At 37.3% G+C, this 16,591-nt stretch overlaps 1 protein-coding gene across 3 annotated transcripts in view; it reads right to left on the bottom strand.

Annotated features, from left to right (window-relative positions):
* The window catches only part of ATXN10 (ataxin 10), a 102,382-nt gene that overhangs the window by 69,190 nt on the left and 16,601 nt on the right, over window positions 1–16,591 (bottom strand). For all 3 annotated transcript variants that reach the window (XM_072343280.1, XM_072343285.1, XM_072343294.1), the window contains 2 exons: window positions 5,867–5,963; window positions 4,761–4,925 (listed from right to left, as the gene is read on the bottom strand). In XM_072343280.1, coding sequence (XP_072199381.1) covers window positions 4,761–4,925; window positions 5,867–5,963 — 262 coding nt within the window. The remainder of the gene's footprint in view (window positions 1–4,760; window positions 4,926–5,866; window positions 5,964–16,591) is intronic.

The following is a 16,591-nucleotide window of genomic DNA, read 5'->3' as shown; positions in this document are numbered from 1 at the left end:
AGATAGGATCATTTAATTACTGTGGCATAAATCAAACCAAAGAAAATAAACTTACTAACTTGTTTCTGCAGAGCCAGTCTTTGCAAATACTTATGTTTTAAATCACATTCTTTAACATCACTCCCCTCCAAACATTCTGAATGCAGTAAGCTCTGGGCATTCTTTACAGGCCCAAATACAGATCCAAACATTCAGGACAAGACAGGTAAGTTTCAACAGCTTTCAGTCCGTAAAAATTCTAGTTTTGTCTTGTTCTAACATTTTAGCTAAAGGCTACAAAACAAAGGGGTATACATCCAGCCAGGCTACATTCTGAAGAATCTGTTAGAGATGCCTCCCTCAGATCACTGCTCTTGGGAGTCAGACCAGCAACAATCTCAGAATATTGCCTAGTATTCAAGATTATAGAACTGCTGCCATGAAACAAGTTAAGAAGCTGTGTTGACTGAATGTTTAGAGGCAGTTCAAAAATACAGAGCCTAATAAATGTTAATTAAAGCTATTCTGAAGTACCACTTTGTATCCAATATTAAAGATGGCAAAGAAATAAATGTTAAAAATATCTTGGAGCTGTTCAGAGGATCAAGCTTCTAAAAGAGAAAGAAGGTATCAGTAAAAAGTGTGAATTGCATTCTGCAACTTAAAAGATTTCAGAGATAGAGGCATTTCTGAAGCTTACAAGTAACCACAAGCTTAATGAGAAGAGCCTTCAGACCATCTAATATGGATAAACAGGTACAAGGGCATTCCTTATAGAACCAACGTAGCTCTTAAAGTTATTCACTATTTCTTAGCTCAGAGTATATTACAGAAAATACTTAATAAAAACCATGTCACTGAAAAAGACAAATGTAGATGTGTATCATTGAACTGCTACCTCCATTTCTTCCAAGTTCTGAGATAATTTCTGTTATGCCTACAAAAATCTTATATAAATGCATCAGAGCTTAGTCTCAAAAATCTCAATGTGCTGATCTTCAAAACAGACTAAAAAAAATAAAAAAATTTAAAAAAAAATAAAAATGGATAGCATGCTTTTCCGCCACTGAATAGATTCAGAAGATGCTAATCTGAGGTCTTCTCTCTCATAACCCACTCCCCTCAGGAAGCATAGTCATCAACATGCAACACATATTCCTCCTTTCCAAACAGGAGATCCTTGTTTTTTTACTGAATAGCTTTTGATTCAAAAAGTAGGCATTAAGTGAGGGGGAACCCAGAAAACTATGCCCTGTCTTCAGAGATGCTTCCCTCATTCACTTTAATTGGAAAAGGAGCTTATTGTAGTCAACATAGGAATTGCAGGAGTTCTACCACCAACAGCCACTTATAGAAAAGAAAGCTCTCAGGAACTACTTAGAATTATCTCAGATTATCTCTGACAAAGTCTTCTTTCTACAGAACTGTCGCAAGACTAGAATCAGGACTGTCATAAGCCAAAGGTTGGAATGAGATTCCTCCTGAAAAATCCTTGAGGACCTGTCCAGTATGGAGATGGAAATCCAGACTCTAAAGAATGAATGTGAGATCAAGAACTGAGCAAGAACTGTCAACAGAATGAGAAAAAGATTTTCAAGATGTGCTTCCCCTGCTGTGATGGGACTAGAGTAAGAAACCCAACGTGTGCTAGCAGAAAGGACCTCATGAGAGAGATTATAGTTCATCCAGTTTCCTTAAATCCAAATGTTTGTCCTGGCTGTCCTCTCTCTGTCCTAACGACTCATAGCAGCAATTGGAAAAATAACTTAAGCATCACAATTATTTGCAGAGTTCACTGGATACTAACTCTGGAGGAACATCAATTCATAAGCTTTAGTAGGTAATAAAATGAAATAGAACACAATCATGAATAAATGGTTTGCCTATAACCAGAACTCATCCGGTTATTCAAAGAAAAATTTTCAACATGTAAAAGCAACATTTGACAGAAAGAAAGCACGGCCAAGATGAATAAACACACGTGGCATACACTTTTTATTCAGTGTAATAAGAAACCAGATGCTCAAACTGAGACACAAGGAGGTAGGCAGAAATTAAGTAATATTTTTAACTTTAAAAATAAGAACATTCTAAATTCAGTCACATATGAGTCTGGCAGTTAGCATGACCTCTTGGAGGATGACTAGTTTATATTTTGGCTCAGCTATATAATGCAAGAACAGCTGCTTCAAAATGGTTTCTGTGCACTGTTGTAGCTGTGGCGTAAGGGACTCAAATCTTCACAACAAAGTACCGGCTTTGCGGCAAATACTGAAGCTATGCAAGTTCATTTAAACATACCACTAGGACTGTACTTCAGTGAAAAGCAAAGTACAGCTCCAAAATTTTCAATGAATTGCTGACCAAATATTTTTTCTGTACTACAGTCAGAGAGCCAAGACAAGAACTTTCAACTTTCCTCGGCCAAAGAACTCATAAATAACATAATTTCTATCAAAATAAGAAATCTGTTTACTGCTCAGCTTTTCTCTTCAGAGCAGAGAACATGTCAAGAAGAAATTTATGGACTCTATCAAATCAAGTCTAAATAACAGCTCTAACAGGAAGGCAGTTACACCTGAAAGGAATTCCAGCTTATGCGTGATAGAGTGGAACAGCTTTTTACACTAGTAATTAGAGAACACTGATTAGTCCACAAGAGGTTTTCTACAAAAAGTAGATTTAATACTGCTGGAAATAGGTACAACTTTCCCCTAAGTATGGAGAACTGGGGGAAAAAACAGCTAGAGTAGGCAGAATGTGAGAAAGTCAGCAGAAGTGCTCAGCAACAGAAGCAAGAAAAGAAAACAACAGAAAAGTTAACCTGATATCGTCCTAGTATTATATGAATGTATTCATTCACATTTATTTCACAGGAGGAAAATTAGTAGTAAAAAATTAAACTGGCTTTCAGACCCACCTCAGGACTACCCTCAAGACAAAAAAATATTCCCATACTCTAGATAATAATGAGAAATTTTTAGGCAAGAAGGTATGGCTGTATTGCATCAGGAGTAATAATGCTTTTATAAATATGCACTTCACAGATTGCAAAATTAGAGAGAGTGGCAGGAAATAAAAAAGAGTCTAAAATACAATCCACTACCTTATGAAAAAATATCCAGACTCATAAGATTAAGTTAATATGGTCTGTAATTAAAGATAAAGAACAGCTTGTTGTCTAAGGGAAACATTCTACGTTAATACTACCAAAAACAAGAAAAACACAAAAAGACCTCTTTCTAGTTTGCATTATAGATATTGCAAAAATAATTAAAAAAATAAAATAATAATTGTACTGCTCAAAACAAGAACACTAATTTGCTAGGCCTTTCCATATCTTTCAGTACTCAGAAATGTGCCACATACTTTACATCCACAGGTTGCACTGTAGAGTATAAGATCAAAGTATGGTATTAGTGTTAATACAGTGGCTAAGTGGAATAAGAAAAAAGGTTCAGAGAAGGGCAGTAAAGCTGGTGAGGGGTCTGTCAGACAAGCCTTAATTAGAAGTGGTCGAGGGAACTGGAATTATTTAGTCTGGAGGAGATTCAGGGGTGACCTTACCGCTTTCTACAGCTACCTGAAGGGTGGTTGTGGTGAGCTGGGAGTTGACCTATTCTCCCATGTAACTAGCAATAGGACTAGAGGGAACTGACCTCAAGCTGCACAAAGGTAAATGCAGGTTGGATGCTGAGTATTACTGCTTCTTTCCTGAGAGAGAGGTCAGGCACTGGAATGGGCTGGTGGTGGAGTCATCAACCCAGGAGGTGTTCAAGAAACATTTAGATGTGGTACTGAAGGATATGCTTTACTGGGAAATATTGGTGATATGTGGATGGTTGGACTGGATGATCATAGAGGTCTTTTCCAGCCTTGGTCATTTCTTGGCTTTCATATCATAGTTAAAATATTATCTTCAATACATGAAGAAAGCAAAGGATAATCAAGAGAACTACCTGAAAAGCACTCCATTTCACATGTATTTCTCCTGAGGCCAAAACTAACAATTCAGTTTGTCACTTTTGAAATGGAAGTCTGGTCACCTGTTCCTGAAACTAAATTTGCTTTCTGAAAACTACTTATGTCCTATACAAATAGACTTTGTTAAGAAAAAAGGCCATCCAAAAGAAAAAGTTATTTTTTTTCAGTACTAAAGCACAGAAAACAGTTTCAAAATATCTATTTAAACCTTGATAATTGTTCCTAATTAAATTTTTATTTTAAACATGTCCTTCAAGAGAATGATAGAAAAGTATATGGAGTTTTGTTTTAATAATCCCCTTTTTCCCAATATTTTTCTCATATAAAAATAGAACTATTTTGCATATCCTTGTTGATGAACGGAACATTTATCAAATGCATAAGTGACAGCAATATTTACAGAAATAGCCATCAGCAAAAAATTCAAAGCTTGATGGAATAAACCCACTGATTATCTTTAAGAAAATGAAATTTAGAAGATTCATACACAACACTTCTTCTCTGTTTCAATGTAAAAATCATTGTATGTCATATTAGACAGCAGATTTGTAAATAACAAGAATGCTCCACTGATTCTACAACTCCTGTCTACATTCTCAACAAAGACAGTCTTAGCTTAAGAGAAATCAAAAGAGTAGTAAATAGAAATTTATGAAAAGAACTTGTGATCAGATTAGTTACTTATACATAGAACTTCATTTACTACTTTTCAGAGTCACAAATTCAGACATTTTTGCACAGAGAGTGATGCTACTAGAACACACATTTAAGAGGGTAAAATGTCTAAAGATACATACGACCACTCAGACTCCAATCGTTCTTTGTAGACTTTTATGACATGAAGAGCCACAGACAACTTCCCAGGATCCAGCAGTTCCTTCACTTTCTCTGAATTAAGGCAGGTAAACAAGACCATACAACAGTAGGCAATAATTTTCTCATCACTGTAGGTTAGGCAGGTCCTTCAAGAGAAGATGAATAGTTAAAAGAGTAAGTAACCAATGCTGGAAAAATGCACTTAAGGACATTCAGCTTGTTTAGTTGTCCTTGTTTGCTGTCTTTTAGTGAGTCATGAGTTTGCTATGGCTCAAGAGATATTAAGTCAACTGCCAAGAAAGAAAATCTGAAACCAAAAGTCAAACTTAAAGATGTGATTTATAAAACTAGGACAATATCAGAACTAACTAAAATTTAAGAATTGAGTGAAATAATAATTACCTGATTCCATTACCACATGATCTTCCTCCTCCTACATGCAGTGCTGACAAGCAGACTCAAAACATACACTCATTCTGAGTGTCAAGTTCAATGAATATGCCTTTCTCAGTAGCATACTGGGAAACATTTGACCAACTACACCAACAATATTGCCATGTGTCTGCACAAGGTGGTTTATGTAATGTTTCATGACTCACTTGTCATCAATCTCCAGAAACATATTTCATTAAGGCTAGGAGGGAGGCAAAGGGAATGGAAGACACAAATATTAAGTCACTTTATGTAGATCCCATCTAATCCACAAATAACTGACTGGTCTGCACAGAAGCAACATGAATAACAGAGAAGTCACATTCTTGGAAAAGAGCAGCGTATAACTACTTGAAAATACTTCTGAAATGAAGCTTACACTTGAAGCTCATTATTTAAACATAATTTTCTTCCAGTTTGTGTCAAATAAAATCAATTTACTGTCAGTTTAGAACAAGCAGGTTTTCAAAGGTCCCGACCCCTGTGGTTGACTAACAAAAAAAAAACATCTACAGGATATGGTCTCAACCATTCCATTTCCCCAAAGTTATTTTTCAAAGCTTTATGGTGCTAGAAGCAGCACAACTGTCGTGTACAAAAGATTTGAATAAAACCACAGAAATTACATTATAAAAAAAGCCGCATCCATGCTTACAAGAAAAGATCTGGGAAAGCACACTTCCAAATGCTATTCTGGGAATCTCCATTTCCTGCTGCAATGTTTCCAAGAAACTGGAGGCTACATCGAAAAGCTGGAAAAAAACAAAAACAAAACAAAACAAAAAAATCCCAGAAAATATATTAACAGGAAATTCAACAAAACAATAATCAATTTCTTAGAAATGATACTTTTCATACACATATATTTTTTACATATATGTATACACACACACACAATACATCTCAATTCAGCTTTCCGTGCAGTATCTCACTGTTACTGTACATTAATATTAGCTTTTTCTCTTTGAATGCAATTAATTTTCCACACCATTCTGGAATTGTAATCAGAATGAAACTTCTTTCCTCCTCCAATGAGACTTACATTAACATCAAGCAATGGCCACTAATGTTAACAAAAACTGAGTCGGTAAAAGTCTAAGACAGATGGAAGAGAATGAAAGCTTTGAGTTGCAGTCAGTGCAATTTGAAACAGACACATGCTGAAGCAGTCGCTGCTGCATTGCAGTGGCCATTTTACCTCTAATTTCCAGATCAGATGTGGCTTTCTTTCTAGCACTGGATTAACGTAAATAGGCTACTTGCCATCCTTCAAACTCTGCAAAAGCTGGCCTGCCTGCAACTAGAGGAGCTCCCCAGGTGCTCTCCATAAGTGAGCTTTAAAAATATACTATGGCAGGCAAAAACACAACAGGAGAACCCAATCTACTCCCTACTTACCTACATTAAATTTTATGTGGTTGGACAAATATATTATATGATATGACATCTTAGTTAACAATTTCAGATCTCTACCCCAGTAAAATTAGAACCAGTACACTGAGCAATACTGCCTCTCATTTTAACTCTATTTAATGACATATTCCTACTACTGCTGCAAATGATTGATATCAGACTCGTCTTAATACAGTTTTAAAATACAGGAACAAAATAAATCATAGAATGGCCTGGGTTGAAAAGGACCACAGTGATCATGTGGTTTCAACTCCCCTGCTATGTTCAGGGTCGTCAACCACCAGACCAGGTTGCCCAGAACCACATCCAGCCTGGCCTTGAATGCCTCCAGGGATGGGACATCCACAGCCTCCTTGGGCAACCTGTTCCAGTGCGTCACCACCCTATGTGTGAAAAACTTCCTCCTAATATCTAACCTAAACCTTCCCAGTCTCAGTTTAAAACCATTCCCCCTTGTCCTAACACTATCAACCCTCATAGTTGTAACCCCTCCTTCTTATACTCTCCCTTCAAGTATTGGAAGGCCACAATGAGGTCTTCCTAGAGCCTTCTCTTCTCCAAGCTAAACAAGCTCTCAGCCTCTCTTCATATGAGAGATGCTCCAGACCTCTGATCATCTTAGCAGCCCTCCTCTGGACATGCTCCAAGAGTTCCACATCCTTTCTGTACTGGGTGTCCCACGCCTGGACACAGTACTCCAGATGGGGCCTAACAAGAGCTGAGTAGAGAGGGACAATCACCTCCCTCTCCCTGCTGGCCACTCTTTTTTTAATGCAGCACAGAACCTTCCGGGCTGCAAGCATGCGGTGCTGGCTCATGTCTAGCTTTTTGCTCACTTCACCAGGACCCCCCCAAGTCCTTCTCCACAGGGCTTCCCTCAAGAGGTTCTTTGACCAGTCTGTATAAATACCTGGGATTGCCCCAGCCGAAGTGCAACACCTTGCACTTGTCATTGCTGAACCTCATTAGGTTTACATGTGCCCACTTCTCCAGCCTGTTAATCATAGTTGATGAAGTTAATATCCAAGAACCCCTCCTTTCCAGTACTTGAAGGAGAGAGACCAACTTGCTACTCAGTCAGATCGTGATAAAACAAGGGGAAATGGCTTTAGAATAACAGAGGAGAAATTTAGGTTAGATGTCAGGAAGGAATTCTCTACTCTAGAGGGTGGTGAGGCACTGGAACAAGAAGTTGTTGTGATGCATCATCTCTAGAGGTGTTTGAGAACAAGCTGGATGGGGACCTGGGCAGTGCGATTAAGCAGGTAGAATCTCAGTCCACAGAAGAAGAGTTAGAACTAGATGATCTTTCATGCTCCTTCCAAACTCAGCCATTCTACAAAAAATAAAACGATGTAAATTAACAACAAAAAAACAAACAAACAAAAAAAAAAAACACGCAAAAGCACAAACCCACAGAACTCACAAAATTAAACATTGTTGGTGTTACTGACAGCTTTCAGTAGCTTGATCCTTTTTTACAGGTTGGAAAGGAATCTTAAATATTAAAATGCAGTTTAATAGATAATAAAAATAGTAGCCTGTTATAGATAGATGTGACAAATACTGTCAGGTTCTGAAAACAGAGTATCTCTTTGAAAGGTGTTGTGCCAGCTGGCAGTCACATTTTCTACCAAGGTTTGGGTTTATGTCCTCTTGGGAACAAAAAGAAAGCAAGTCAAAAATTGAGACAACTTGGTTTTAAAGAATATTAACTTTTTCCTATGCATCTTATTTAAGTCCAAAACATGCACATCTCTTCCACAATGCATTTTAGATCATCTTCTTTAGGCTTTGGTTCTTACTATCTGTGTTTTTTCCACTTGCACATCAGCACCATTATATTTACTTATTTACTCCCTCTGCCCATTACTGTGCTGCCATTTGTCCCATTCATCTGATTCCCATCCTGCTGACTCAAGAGTTTTTCTGCAGGATGGCTAGTAATGGCACACTACTCTTCTAGCAGACATGTTATGGAAGTGTTTCCCTGCTAGAAAAAAAAAACAACTAACAAGGTGGTAAATCCTAATCAGGTTTTATTTCTAAATGTGAACTCCTTACCTATTCTACTATGAAAAGACCTCTTAAATTAGTTATAGTCTATAACTAAGACTTTTTAAACTAAGATTTGCTTGACCTTTTTCACATAGCAATCAGTTAGCTCATTGGAGACTTGGCTGTCAAAAAATTCCAGACTAGGGAAAAAGAAGTTAACGACTTAAGAATTTTAACACTGACATTCTTACAGAAATAACTATAAAAAGCATATGTTTGTAATACGATAATAAATACCCAGAAATTCTTTATTAATCACACATTAGAGTCTTAGCATTTGTGAAAGTAATCAATCAAAATTCTCCTTTGATCTTGATTCCCTGAACAAATGAGAAGGATTCAGGGAAGATTGTGATTTTGTCAACGTGCCATGGAAAAAGAAACAGTTTAATCTGTAAGTGCTTTTTAACTCACAGAGGTCAATATTTTTCATTTAATTTGAAGACACAAATCAATATATGGGCAAGCAGTTAATCTGTGAGACAAAAGCAGTATTATCTATTCACAATTAAACAGAAAAAAATATCTCAATATTGCAGTGTTTCCTCACAAAACTAATCTCAAGCAATTTAAATGAAAGGTGCAATTCTACAAGCACCCGAGGCAAGTGATCTACTTCAGGAATAAAGATTACACAAATCAGTGTACAAATCTTTGCTCAGAATGTGTCAACTCAATTCATATGTTCTATCACAGCTACAATACAACTGCTGCACTATTTCTACAACTCCTGATTTTCTTTTTCCTAGACCTCAAAAATATAATAATATTACATTAAAAACATAATTCCTTACAGAGTACTCAGTGAGATGTCAGGTGAATGGCATGTGCCAAATACACTTTGTGTACTGGAGTGTATTTATGTACCACATTCAGTAGTCACGAAAGAAAGCAAAGGATGAAGAGGGGTGAACGACGTTATAAGTCATTACAGCACCACAACCACACCAACTCATCACAGTACACACACACTGCATCCCATTGCAGTATTATCTGCACAGTTACGCATTAAAAAACAAAACAAAAAACCTACTACCACACCCACACACCTCTGAGGTGAACTTGGTTGTCTTACCGCACACGCGTATCAGAGAAGTAGCATTTATATCCAAAATGAATTCCACATTAAACATACTAGCGTATGACCAATATCAACTAACACTGAATTTTGATTTAAGCATTGAAAATCTATACATTGATATTTAAAGTTGTATTGTTTTCTGATTGTTTGAAACACAGATTAACAACGACAACAAAAAAGCAACTAATCTGTTAATTCATAGCAAGACCCAGAGGTATGGATGAGTTAAAGAAACAAGCAAAAACCAAACAACAGAAGCCTCTTAGCACGTAACTTCCAGGTTCTTCTCTTTTGTTTTATATCTATCAGACTTCATTGCTGCAACACATTCTCCAGCAGTCCTTACTAAGAGCTAAAACACAGATACTGATTTCTCCTCTTCAAAAACTGAGGAAAAGCAACAACAAAACAAAACAAAAAAAAAAAAACACCCAAGTATTATATGGAATTACTGAGTCCAATTCCATTACACAGCTGAAAGGACTTTGCTATCCATTCAGTTGCATACTGTCTGAAAAAGGGACTGAGAGACTACTTCCCTTTTTCCATGAAATCTTGAGATCTTTATGAAGCTGGAATGATCGCCAACCACTAGTTACAGCTACTTTAGCTATTATTTGTGAAACAGTACCCATAACAATTACAAAACACCATGTTCTTTCCATAGGAGTGATTCATTTTACACCTGAACTCCATCCCCTTAGCTGTTGGTGTCTACCAGTGCTGACTTTAACAACTGCTTCTGTGGTCATAGGGACAGCTAAATTTTAATTTAAAAAAAAACAAAAAAAAAAAAACCTGTTACACTGTGTGTGGTCAACCAGACTATTTTTAACCTGATGGTCAACCACTGTGAAATTATATGTACTAAGATGTACCTTCTGATACACAGATCAGCCCTAGAGCTGAAGAAGCTTTTTGCCCATTGAAATTCCAATAGTTCCTAGAAAACCAAGGATCTCCAAAAATAATCTTGGTATAAAACATGCACAATGAACATTTTTCCTAATGAATTTTAGCATGTTTGACTACATGTAAACTGATCTTTCTGAATCACTTAATGCTAATCATGCAAAAAAATGAGGCAGCTGCTATTATTTTACACCCTTGCAAGAAACTGGGATAAATGCACTCTAGAACATCAGTATCTTCAAGAATATAGTTCCATATATTCCTTTCAATCATTCATGATCAAAGCCAAAAGGAACTAAGCTCCAACACATAGCTTTCACTTAATTATTCTTCATTGCTACCGAGACAGTCTGAAGCACAGACATGCATATTTCACAGGCCTGACTCTATTGCTCCTTACAGTTCAAAAGAAGTCATTTCAAATAGGGCCATTTGCAGAATCAGACTGTGTATCAAATGAAAAAATACTTCAAGCTATCAGGACAAAGATTTTAAGCACTGCATTTTGAAGAGGCAGTGCAGTTTCCTCCTGCTCCATGTGGTAGTATTTCCAAAGAAAAGTTACTGCAGTTCCAGATTTCAGCAGTCATGCAAAGAGACTTGCATTATTTTTATTTGAGGCGGGCAGCACAGTCAACTGTAAATACGTTACTTAGCCTTTTGCCTTTCTCTCTTATCAGAAAGGCCATCTATGTAACATTTAGCCCAAACATAAGCTGGCATTGCTTAAAGATAGAAAATAAATCCAATCCCAATGTGTATAATGAAATACAAAACTGCAAACACAACACTAGCAAACTTGCATATCTCTCCAAAGTTTTGCTGATACATCTGTGTATCAGCAACTAACAATGCATGGAAGATAGAGTCAGTGTATCTCCTCTGCTCTGGGTACATGCACAAAAATTTACAAGTACTTATGCCAAATCCCCACCTGCTGACAGCCTGTACACCTTTTAAACAGCCTGTCACTGTGAGCTTTGCAAATCTGAGTTGTGAACCAAAAATACTACATAGACCTCTTCTGGCTGTTTGCAAACAAGTGCAAGATGCTTTTTGATGCTGCCAGCCCTGAAGAAATAAAAACCTTCAGCTCGGCATAAGGTGTAAACCTCTATTACTATAAAACCTTAGTTTCCACCACTATCATCCGGTCATGGACTTCTTTCCTTGTGGCTTGAAGTTAAAGCAACTTCCAGTCATAAAAAGAGCTATTTGCCTCTTCACCACCATGAATCATACCACAAATACTGATGAAAATGTATTTTCCTTGGAGAACAGACTGTCTAGACTACTCAAATTGAATGTACAATACATATATGGGCTCTGTCATTTACAGTTATTAAAACAGTGCTTAGTATTTTATTTCTGTAAATAAAATGAATGTCTAGCTACTGATTACATTTCAGCATTGATCATAGTGCACTTGCTGCACTGCAGACTAGTAACCCATTTTTAACCACCTGTGGAATACCAAGAATGTTGTGTTTAATGTTTCTGTTCCCACTCTTCATCTCCTTCACCTCCAAAAGAAAGCAATTCTTAATTTTCTTTCCCTTTAGAAATGCCAACTCTAATAGTAACAGAACATTATGTGCAGCGACTGGACAACCATTCTGATTTTGGAAGATAAAAGCCTAGGCAAAATCTTAACACTTCGTTTTTCCTACGATGGAGAACTTGCCCTAAAATCGGGGGGGGGAAGAAAAAAAAGAAAAAAAGAGTTATGCAAAATGTAAAGTGTACTAGAAAGGAGCTGGATTCAATCAACACACAACCAAATGAGTTTCTAATGTAAAGTAAATTCTAACAAGACCTCATAAAAGTAGATTTCAAAAATCATATTTGTACACTTACTAGGAAATCATCAGTTTGACACTGCGTTGTCTGACATGGAATCAGTATCAAACAGAACATTCATACAGAGTGTTCAAAATCTTATTAAATACAGTAATGAGGATTTATGTTCTAGTGTTTCAATCATGTTGCTTTTTAATTATAGAAAGAAAAAAAAATAAAAAATTGCAGGTGTGTTCACTTCTGCAGCAAATTACCTGTCAGTCTAAAGGTGTAGCAAATGTGAATCCTGTTATAAACCCCAAAGCAGCAAAAAAACATGCTTGAGATTACTCTCCTATGTAAAATACGTCTGTGCTTGCAAACTGCCAAACTGCATTAATAAGCTTCTTACACACATCAAGATGCAAAATTCTTTTTCTTTTGATTCAGCCCAAAAAATTTAATCTTAATCTAATGTCTCTTTAAGGAGCTCGCTTCAGCAAAATCAGCAAGTTTAAAGTACTTGGGAGACTCAAGACAGACTTAAACCATGCCAGGAAACCAAAACAAACACACAAACATAACCAACATATGACACATTACTACAAGATACCTTGCACAGGTCTAAAAAGTAGGAAATTACTAACATCTAAAATACTAACCAAGATTACAAGCAATCTTCAATTATTTATTGTTACCATTACTGTTATTTTCAATGGCATGCTGTAGATGTTTAAGCCAAAATTTCAATTCAAGTGCTCTGTGTTTCTTTAGAAAAGTTAAATGATCTTTTTCTGTAGATCTGTGAAAAGGTTATCAGAATTTTTTCTCCCTTGGACAGTTTATATCTCGGTAATAACAGGCCATGGCCCTTTTGTAACTGGCAGAGATCAACAAATACTTATATTCAATATACTTAGTTCCATATCCACTTTAATATACAGCAATAGCATTGATGTCCATATTTTGGGGCACTGCTATTCTTATATACATTTAAAGGTTGCTTGCTTTCTCTTATTGACTTGTTATGGTTCCTTCCATATGACACATTATTAAGTATGCAGAATGAACTAAAGGGAAAGAACTTATATCTTCTGGCACAAATATTGTCACTTTTCCTTTCTGCACTGGCAGTATTCCCTAGAATTCTCACTGAGAAAAAAAGGGCAGTCATACAAAATTTCTCTCCCAGACCAAAGCTGTTAACAAAAAGGATGCAGTAAAATGAAAAGGAATCTTGTAGCTTATGCCTGGAAAGCCACATTTACAGACAGATGCCCTCCTTCTCCCATCAGAGCCATGCTAAGTAACTTCAGAGTCTGGAAGCTGTGATGTGATAGTGACAATCAAAAGGTCAGGTAGGATGCCCAAAAGGCTAACTTTTACATAATTTTTAGTGCTTGGATTTTGATTCAAACCAGAAAGTTTACCCAAACAGATGTGGGTGCCTCAAATTGTTCCTTCTTCCCTGGAACCTCTTCTAGCTCCTTTCCATCATCTCTCCATCTTCACTTTAGCTGCAGGAAGAACTATATCGCTCTGTGGAAGACTCTTAAAAAAAGGACATTTCCTCTCAGTACACGTGAAAACAACTCTCTACATTATATTCAGATGCTCTGCCTTTAGAAAGCTATCTGCATTAGAAGGCTTGTTTTTGTTCCTGGTCTCCTTATCTTGATCTTACCATCTTGAAGTTCCAGCTGACAAAATCTAAAATGAACAAGAAGAGCTACATAAATCTGGCCACATCCTGTAACAGCACAAACATATACTTCATCTCTTCTGCTTCTCCTTCATTACAGCCACAAGACAGAAAAGAAGCATGTGGCCTGCACTATTCCATCATTGCAAATAACCTCAGGATCTACAGGACAGTAAACAATTGGCACACCCTACACTTTCCTGTTCCAATTCATAGCAGTTAATTATGAGATAAAGACTAGTCCCTCTTTCCGCCTGTGATGCAGAGGGCAGCTACTAACACAGACATCAAGCAGCAGCTGTGAGGTCAGACCATCAGGATTACAATGGTACTGCTCGTGCCAGAGCTGCCCATGCAGCTGCTGATTTGGCATACAGTGTCAGAGCAGAGTGAAAGCCACAGCCCTTTCAACAAAAGAAAGGGACAGCAAAAACATTTTCCAACCACAATATCAAAACTATTTTTCCACACCTTTACCTTTACAGTCAACCAACAGTCATCACATTACATCTACAGATATTTCTAAAGGTTTTGACTCGTGTACTTATGCCCTACCTCCTTATGAATCTTGCTGACACGCTTGCTGGTAGGGTAGGGAATAGTAAAGAGGAAGGAAGGAAGGAAATGACTTACAGAACACTATGTTTAAAGGTCCACAGAAACACAGACGTTGGTTGAGACTTGAAATGAACAGCAAAGTAACCAGAAACCATTCTAATTAAATAGACATCAGCAAACTCCCATTTCCTTTGTGCTTCAAGTGGATATCATTCCACATAATAAAACCACTATGCATGTGTCATAAATCAGCAACATCTTAGCAGGCTTCACCAGAAAGCTTCCAAATTGAAGGAACAAAAAATAAAGAAGAAAAAAAACAAAAAACACCAAAAAAGAAGCAACCAAACAAAGAATCAGCTACAGACACTGCCTAAAAGCAGCATCAGCAACTAGAAAGGGGAACTCTACAAGACAGCTCATTGATCTATTTACTGTTGCAATTTAAGGATCAGATTGGTCTCCTTCTAAGAAGTAGAATGATCCACAGAGAATCTGAAACAGCCACTGTCTCAATCTATCAGTACAGCAATTAAAAAGAATTTCCATGAACAACATGGAATGGACAGTTTTGACCGTCAGTACAATGAATACCACACTGCTGGAATGCACTAGCATTTCTGTCGCTGTTAGAAGGTCTGGTTTCAATTCCATCTAATTCAACTGTGTCAGAAAGGTGAATTTTTCTAGCCAGGACCTGGATTACAGTCATAAACATTTATTCTTGGTCCACAGTAAATAAAGCAATTTAGCTTAGCAGTGCTTAAGCCAGTCAGTCACTTCAGATCCGTCAGTCACTGCAGAAGCAACAGGAATCAGGCAGGGAATCAAGTCCAAACGGGGAAGAAAAAAAAGAAAAAGGTAGGAAATCTAGATCAGAACGTGAAAAGGTTGGATGGCTGGGGTTTCTTTTTGGAGTTGAGTGCTGGGTTTTTATTTGGTAAAGGATAAGGGGAGTGAGGAGAGTATAGCAATATTCCACAGGACTACCAAAGGACAAGTACAGCAAACTGAACTTTACTGTATTCAGACACAGGATCCAATAACTACTGTGGAATCACAACTGAAGAAATGATGATTCATGCCCTCCTCAGGCTTCTATTTTCAAGTTCAGTACTCCATTCTGTCCCTCTTCCCTTTTTATCAGTGAGAAAATGATGCATTTAAATAGCAACCCTTATCCTGAACTTGTCATTATTACCTGGATTTGAACTTGCTCACCCCAAACCTCATTCTACTCCAGATGTTATGAAGTAAGTGAAAGAAACTAAGACACATGTAAAGCTCCGTATTAATATTAGAAGTCACAGGCAAGCTGTGTGCGTGAACACAGATGTATCAGGCTGAAAACAATGATAATGCTATCATTGGCTTAAAATGAAAGTTTCTGCTGCATTACATAGATACAGTTGACTATACTTGCCATGCACAGTAGTGACAAATCAGCTCCTCCAGGAGAGCAGCAGCACCACACCGATGCTTCTATACTATGCACAAAATTTAAGGTATAATAGCCCAGTACACAGGACAAGTTAGCCAGTCAGCACCCGGAACTGAAGAGCTGCAGATGGGGCCAGTACTGCATAGACACAAACAAGAGAGAACAAAGTGTTTGTGAACTTATCACAATTTTGACTGGTCTTAATCTAGGTTTGGTTCTTTTCCTTATGTGGACAGCTGAAAGAGGTGTAAAAACCGGCTCCCTATTTTGCAGTGTCTGAAAAAAGGTCAAAGAACAAAAACGTGAACCAAAGCCCACCCAAGTCAGAGTCCTTACACTGCCTTTAAAGATTTTGGACCAAACTGTGAAGACACAGACCACTCCCATCCAGCTAAGGTGACATTAGGGTGACATAGAAAGGGTGAAGCTTGCAGGA

The sequence above is a fragment of the Excalfactoria chinensis genome, chromosome 1 (assembly GCF_039878825.1).
Source record: "Excalfactoria chinensis isolate bCotChi1 chromosome 1, bCotChi1.hap2, whole genome shotgun sequence".
Taxonomy (NCBI): domain Eukaryota; kingdom Metazoa; phylum Chordata; class Aves; order Galliformes; family Phasianidae; genus Excalfactoria; species Excalfactoria chinensis.
The sequence above is the reverse complement of the archived record's forward strand: the minus strand, read 5'-3'. Positions and strand labels throughout refer to the sequence as shown.